Here is a 7,460-nt window from a genome sequence, read left to right as displayed (position 1 = left end):
TAGAAGAACTTCAAGTGAAGAATGTATGCAGGGAACCAAATGGGTGAATGACACAAAGATCTGACTAGTTCGATTTCAACTGTCCAGTTCCGAAGAAACATCAAAACCCTTTAATTCTGTTAGCTTCCCAATACATACAAAAAAGAAAAAAAGACAAAAAACTCGTCCTGTTGAGGGCAGTTTTGGTATATAAATAAAACAAGAAGCTCACTTGTCTTTATATATCTACCAAATCCAAGACATGCACCAGTGAAAGATCACAGAGAGAGAGACAAGGGGGCAGATAGATATGGATCCGGAGGCTTTCACGGCGAGTTTGTTCAAATGGGATACAAGAGCAATGGTGCCACATCCAAACCGTCTGCTTGAAATGGTTCCCCCGCCTCAGCAGCCACCGGCTGCGGCGTTTGCTGTAAGGCCAAGGGAGCTATGTGGGCTAGAGGAGTTGTTTCAAGCTTATGGTATTAGGTACTACACGGCAGCAAAAATAGCTGAACTCGGGTTCACAGTGAACACCCTTTTGGACATGAAAGATGAGGAGCTTGATGAAATGATGAATAGTTTGTCTCAGATCTTTAGGTGGGATCTTCTTGTTGGTGAGAGGTATGGTATTAAAGCTGCTGTTAGAGCTGAAAGAAGAAGGCTTGATGAGGAGGATCCTAGGCGTAGGCAATTGCTCTCTGGTGATAATAATACAAATACTCTTGATGCTCTCTCCCAAGAAGGTTTGGTTAGCATTGATTCTACCTTTTAGTGTAATTAAGCTAAGCTCATACTATTACTAGCTATAGGAGTCCATGGCCAATTTGTTGTAGTTTTATAGAGTAAATTAATTCTATGTATACTTGGATAAGATAATTAGCTTATTATAAGTTGTTACTTGCCAGCTTATAATTTCCATATACAACAATCGTTTTCATTCCCTTTTCTTTTTCTTACATATGGAATTTAGTTCAAGTATAAGTGCTTGTACACCAATGTATGTTTACTCTAGTCATACCAATTCTACTTTGCAGGGTTGGTTTCTTGCTAATTAATCACCATGCTCAATATTAGAGTAGTAATTCTCTTAACTAAGTCCAGGTTAGCTAGCTTTTGGTTTCATGTTAATTGCCATACATACCTAGCTTAAATTTGTTCTCAAGGTAATAGTTAGCTTAATAGCTTTGAGCTCATACTGGTTTCTAGACAAATGAACAAAATCTGATTGTTTCGAAAAATTAAATATCATGAACTTATTAGACTTATTTTAATTCTTTTCCTTGATTTTTTATTTTTGCTTGTTTCTTGGGTGACTGTGTGTTCAGGTTTCTCTGAGGAGCCAGTACAGCAAGACAAGGAGGCAGCAGGGAGCGGTGGAAGAGGGACATGGGAGGCAGTGGCAGCGGGGGAGAGGAAGAAACAGCCAGGGCGGAAGAAAGGCCAGAGAAAGGTGGTGGACCTTGATGGAGATGATGAACATGGTGGTGCTATCTGTGAGAGACAGCGGGAGCACCCATTCATTGTAACAGAGCCTGGTGAAGTGGCACGTGGCAAAAAGAACGGTCTTGATTACCTCTTCCATTTATATGAACAGTGTCGTGATTTCTTGATCCAAGTCCAAAGCATTGCCAAGGAGAGAGGAGAAAAATGCCCCACCAAGGTATGAAGAGTCCGCTTGGTTCCTTTTTTATTTAGAAATATATTAAAGTAATATTTTTATTATTTTTTAAAATTTATTTTAATACTAATATATTAAAATAATATATAAATACTAAAAAATTAATTGTTTTGAAAAATATTTACAAAACAAACTGTCTAAAGAACAGATTTAGACCGTTAATTTCTGCAAATCTCAACATTTCAATGGTTCTTGTCTTGGACCCACATAGACCAGCCATAGTATTCTGGACTGGACTGGAGTTATGCCCCCACCTGAATTCCTTTCACAGCTGTCCCGATAAAAACGTGACAACTCATGTACTGGTTTCTGGTCCCTGCATTTTTTACCTGCAATTTGCAGTGGGATACTTATTGGTTACTGTTACTAGTTGATCATCGTTATTTGAATATTTCAAATATTCTGATTTTGGAAGTTCGTACGATGTCGTGTCACGTGGATCTTGTGAAACCTGGTTGATGTCAACTATTGTCGAACTGGACCAAAATCCATTACATTCCGAGTTTCTCAAGTGTTTTCCTGCCATGGAACCTGAAAGCCCATGTTGATGGTTAGGACTTGGAATCTGATTAGCCCTAAATGGAACAGTGAGTAATTATGCTAAGAAAAATGGTTTTTTTTTTGTGCTTTTTTTTGTGTTTGGTTATAGGTGACAAATCAGGTGTTTAGGTATGCCAAGAAGGCAGGAGCAAGCTACATCAACAAGCCCAAAATGAGACACTACGTGCATTGCTATGCTTTACATTGCCTCGATGAGGACGCATCTAATGCACTTAGGAGAGCGTTCAAGGAGAGAGGAGAGAATGTTGGGGCATGGAGACAGGCTTGTTACAAGCCCCTTGTAGCCATCGCATCACGCCAAGGCTGGGACATAGATTCCATTTTCAATGCTCATCCTCGGCTTGCCATTTGGTATGTGCCGACCAAGCTCCGTCAACTTTGTTATGCAGAGCGCAATAGTGCCACTTCTTCAAGCTCTGTCTCTGGTACTGGAGCTCACCTGCCGTTTTGAGTACTTAATTATGCCAAGATAAATACTCCTATCTCTATAAAATTGTCAAAAGGTATGTTGTAGCCAGGTCAGGACAAAGTATTGGTTGATGGAGGATGGTTCATTAAATTTCACATCCTTGACTATTTATATATATCATGATATGCTTAAAGGCTCTAACGATTGTTTACGTCGACGGAACTATTATATTTCTAATTTAGTTTCCAGGGAAGTCTAGGCTGCTGGTGCCTACAGTGTCCATAAATTTGAACAAAATGGCCAAAAGGGGCCAATTGGGACCCACTAAATTAATTTGGTGGTGCAGTCCCTCTTACAATACTACTGCATGTAATACTTGTCCAAAATTTGAGCACAGTTCATAGGCTGTTACTTTAAACAGACAAACACATGATGACAAGATAAAAGGCATGGATAATTCTTGTCCTCTTGAGGTGCCAACATGCAAAATGCCATGTCAGGTTGTTGATTTGATTTCTAATTGTTAACCATTACCGTTTTTTTTTGCCATAACCATGCAATGGTGCTAAAGTTAGATGCCATAAAAGATGTATCATGGCAGCCTGCAACGCCAAATAAAAACGGGGAAAAGTTGCCAGAAATTTCAATTACTAAAAATGCAAAATAAAAACGGGGAAACAATGGAAAGTTGCCAGAAATTTCAATTACTAAAAAAACACAAGGATGCATGCTTAACAAATGGCTTCTCCTTTGTAACTAAAAAAACAAACAAACAAATGGATGCACAAAAAGGGCAATGGCTAAAAAAACATCTGGGGTCCGGTGGAATAATATTGGAAATTGGGCGTGACAGCATTCATTTGGTGCTTAAACCAGAGCTTCACCTTTGAAACTCAATCTTCTTTTGAAGCTTGATTATCTGCAGGCAAAGAAACTGTAGTATGCATATAGCATATTGGCCCTTGTGCTTTGGCCGTCAGAGACCTCTTTTACTACACTTGATGCTTCCTCCACATCAACATGGATCTGAACTTTGCTGTCCTCTCAGATGGTAACAGATGAAGTTGAATCCACTGTTCTTGCATTTCGTTTTCCTATTGATGTACCTGCTAGGAAACTTGACACGTAAGCAGAACTTTCTTCTGGACTAACCTCGAAACCATAGCAGGATTTCTGGTTCTATAGTAATTCATAAGATATCAAAACATAGAAAAATGCAAGAGCAGCCAAATGTGCATTAATTCACCTCCCACTTTATAGGTGCCACGCGATTGGAGGGAAACGGAAAACATTCAACTGCTCGTTGCCTGACTTACTAGGCCTAGGGTAGAAAGAATGCTCATAAAGACAGTAAATGATCCGCCCAATACCAAAAGATGGCTCAAGCACTGCATATGGCATTTGTGTGTGTTGAACAAAAGAGTTGCTTATAGCCGTAGAAGAGGCTTGCTTATGTGGTTATGGGCTCTTTTGTCTGTTATCTTAGTGTCGTAAACTGTATGAGAAGAGTGAAGAATTGAGCTTCTTAACTTTTTTTGTTACAATGTTATTCTTAATAGTATGAAAGTATTAAACTTCAATATTCATATAGAGTGTGCACGATTATTTTACAGGTGAAATTTGCTTATGTTATCCAGTCCTGAACATTCTATAATTATAATCCGGAGAATTAATTGCAAGTTTGTAAGTAGAGTATCTATGGTGGTGTTGCATGACAAACTTGAGAGAGTGGCATTTCTGTTAAGTTGTTCACTATATATGTTGCCGGCTGCTGCATCACATGGATAGGACTGTGATAACAGATTCTATAACCATGTTCAATTAATACTATGGTATTTTGTGATAAGAATAATGTTCAAGAGAAGAATTCTGCAACTCCCTTTTTTTATTATATATTTCTCATTCCATATTCTGGTTTTTTAATAGCCTCGTGTGCAATATTCTAGTTCCTTATGTTTAGTAACTACAACAATCTTCTTCCTAAAGTCTAGGAAGTAATGACTCTATCTTTTGCAACTCCGATCACTAAAAATATACAATCCCACAATTATAGGCCTCTGATTCTCACAGATCTGGTATTAATCATGATGATATGTAACATTCCCTTTTAAGTTGATGATAGACATCATTCATGCCAACTTGTTAAGACATTGGTTGAATGCTTGACTTGAAGTTGAGCCTGCCTTTGTGAGTATAGTCTTGTGACCGTACGTGAGAAATCTCAATAATCTCTGCTTCCAGTTTCTTCTTGATAAAGTGTCGGTTGATTTCAACATGCTTCATTCGATCATGTTGTACTAGATTTATGTGCTATATCACATACTGCCTTGTTATCATAATATAACTTCATGGGATGCACCTCTGCAATTTGTAGTTCATGTATAGTTTTAAGGATGAGAGTTTAAGGACAAATGTTTTAAGTTTAACATCTTAACTAACCTAAATGAAACAATTTAGATGAACTCTCCAACCGTAAAACTTGCAGGAAATTTAGCCAATACATAAGAAAATCCAAGAGTTCTCTGAATTATGGACAAACATTATTTATTTCCTAGAACATCTTTAATGTTTGTTTTATTTATCTAGAACTTTCCAAACTTAGCTTCACACTAATTTATAAGTTATAGTATTTTCTAGAATTAGTCTCAGTCTTCTTTTAAGTGTATTAATATTTTAACACTCTTCCTTGATACACTTAACTGATACTTCAAGTTGATCTCATAGTGCCTTAAACTTGACTCGTGAAAGCACTTTCATAAAATATCTTCTAATTGTTCTTCAACCTTACAATACTCGAACTCGATTTCTTTGTTACTAATTACTTGTAGAAAATGATATTTGATTGATATATGCTTAGTCTTGCTATGGAATATAAAATTTTTCATCATAGAAATCATCGACTTATTATCACATATTATCATTGTAGATCCTTGTTGGTTTTCTTCCATATCTTATAATATTTTTCTAATCCATATAGCTTAACTTGTTGCTCTTGTAATTGCCGAGTACTCTATTTCGACTGATGATTGTACTGCAAACTCTTGCCTTTTAGATGCCCAAGAGAATATTCTAGAATCAAGTGAAAATATATAGCTTAAAATGTTTCTCATGTCATCAACCGATTCAGCTTAATCAATATTTAAGTATTTTTGTTTTTGTATTTGGTTTATACCATATGCCATAATTCTTTGTTCTTTGCAATTATCTAAGTATTTTTTTAGCAACTCCAAAGTGGATTTAGCTTGGACTTAACATGAGTCTCGATAGTAGACTTGTTGATACATTATATTTAGTCTTGTTGTTGTTAAATATAATAAGCTATTAATTAAACTTTTGAATGTTGATGCATTTGCTTTTTTTATACATCTTTATTTTGTAATTTCTTATTAGTCACGAGTGGAGTAGCAATTGCTTTGAATTATTTCATCTTGAATTTTTTTTCAGGAAGTTCTTAGTGTATTTTTTTAAAATAAACATTCCTTTATTTTCTTAACTTATTTATATCCTAAAAAAATAATGCATCATAGCCAAATCTATCTTTTTAGATGTCTTTATCATATCTTTTTTGAACTCTTGAATCATCTCCTTATTGTTTTTCGTATAATTAAGATCATCCACATACAAAGATATAATGGGGGTGTCAGAGTTACCTTGAGTTTTGATGTAGAGTGTTGGCCAACTCTTACTTCTCCAGAATCCTTATTTGCTATAGTAGTTGTCGATTCTATTATACCAGACCTTTGGAGTTTGTTTGAGCCCATATAATACTTTCTTCAATTTTAATACTTTGTCTTTGTTACTTTTTACTACAAAGTTAAGTGCTTGCTCCACATAGATTTCTTCTAATAAAACTCCATTCAAGACAGCAAACTTCATGTCAAGTTGATAAATTCTTCATCTATTTTGAGCAATTAAAATAATTAATATTCAAATAGTGTCTAGTTGAGCAACTAAAGTAAATGTTTCATTATAATTGATCCTAGGTAGTTAAGAGTAGCCTTTTGCTACTAACCTTGCTTTATACTTTCGTATTGAGCCATCAAAGTTGTCACACCTGGACATTGCGGTAATCGATTAAAAATTATCTCGATTGGAAAAAAAATAGATATCTAGCATCTTGTTCTTTTAGGGGAAAAGGTCTTATTCAAGGAGTCGCCACCTAGTATTATGATCACTAGGAATCCTAACTGATCAACAAAGATTCTATGATATGGGACTGGTTACACAAAAAGGAAGATGCTATCACCCCTTAAGCATCCTACCTAAGGTAGGCTGCATTACTCGTTTTGTCTAAAATTGCTAAGAATTTGTTCTCTTTTTTTTCCTTTTTATTCTTCCTTTCATGTTCCTGACTCTGGTGTCAGTGAACAATTCCTACGAATATTTTCAACTCTGGTGTTGGTAAATATCGCACAAAACAAAAAGTACAATACTCCTGACTCTAGCGTCAATGAATATTTTCATAAAAATGAATATGAAGAAACTTTTTATGTCTTTTTTTTCTTATTTATCCTTTATTATTATTTGCTCTTTTTAGATGGAAGTTTTAAAAAAAAACATTGCACGACATATTTGCATTTAACAGTAATAGTCCATAAATTGAGTACATCTATAAAAAATACAAACACAAACAAAAAAAAAGATGCGAGGGTCTACAAATAAATCAACGAAGGCTCCCAATATTTTTGGTATTTTATGTTATCAAAAAGGGGTTCGTTTATTCAAATATCAAATTAGAATAGACATAAAAATTATGGCTAAGACATAAAAATTATGGCTAAGGCATAAAAATTATGCTTACCAAGTACACCTCTAGCAAACACAGTAACC

At 35.5% G+C, this 7,460-nt stretch overlaps 1 protein-coding gene across 1 annotated transcript; it reads left to right on the top strand.

The window, feature by feature from the left end:
* The first annotated feature begins 266 nt into the window (after positions 1-266).
* LFY (floral meristem identity control protein LEAFY) lies at positions 267-3,094 on the top strand. Its single transcript, XM_011041984.1, has 3 exons — positions 267-725; positions 1,308-1,642; positions 2,310-3,094. Exons 1-3 carry the CDS (start codon positions 290-292, stop codon positions 2,670-2,672), a joined length of 1,134 nt encoding a protein of 377 aa, XP_011040286.1. The 5' UTR covers positions 267-289; the 3' UTR covers positions 2,673-3,094.
* Positions 3,095-7,460: the final 4,366 nt, after the last annotated feature.

Source organism: Populus euphratica, unplaced genomic scaffold, assembly GCF_000495115.2.
Source record: "Populus euphratica unplaced genomic scaffold, PopEup_1.0 scaffold133.1, whole genome shotgun sequence".
In the NCBI taxonomy this organism is placed as follows: domain Eukaryota; kingdom Viridiplantae; phylum Streptophyta; class Magnoliopsida; order Malpighiales; family Salicaceae; genus Populus; species Populus euphratica.
Note: the sequence above shows the minus strand (reverse complement) of the source record. Positions and strands in the feature narration are given on the sequence as shown.

Bases quoted from the DNA above. Each gene is read 5' to 3' on its own strand.
- LFY (XM_011041984.1), top strand. From the start codon at position 290: ATGGATCCGGAGGCTTTCACGGCGAGTTTGTTCAAATGGGATACAAGA. The intron at 726-1,307 runs GTTTGGTTAGCA...CTGTGTGTTCAG, and splicing joins TGATGCTCTCTCCCAAGAAG to GTTTCTCTGAGGAGCCAGTA. The intron at 1,643-2,309 runs GTATGAAGAGTC...GTTTGGTTATAG, and splicing joins GAGAAAAATGCCCCACCAAG to GTGACAAATCAGGTGTTTAG.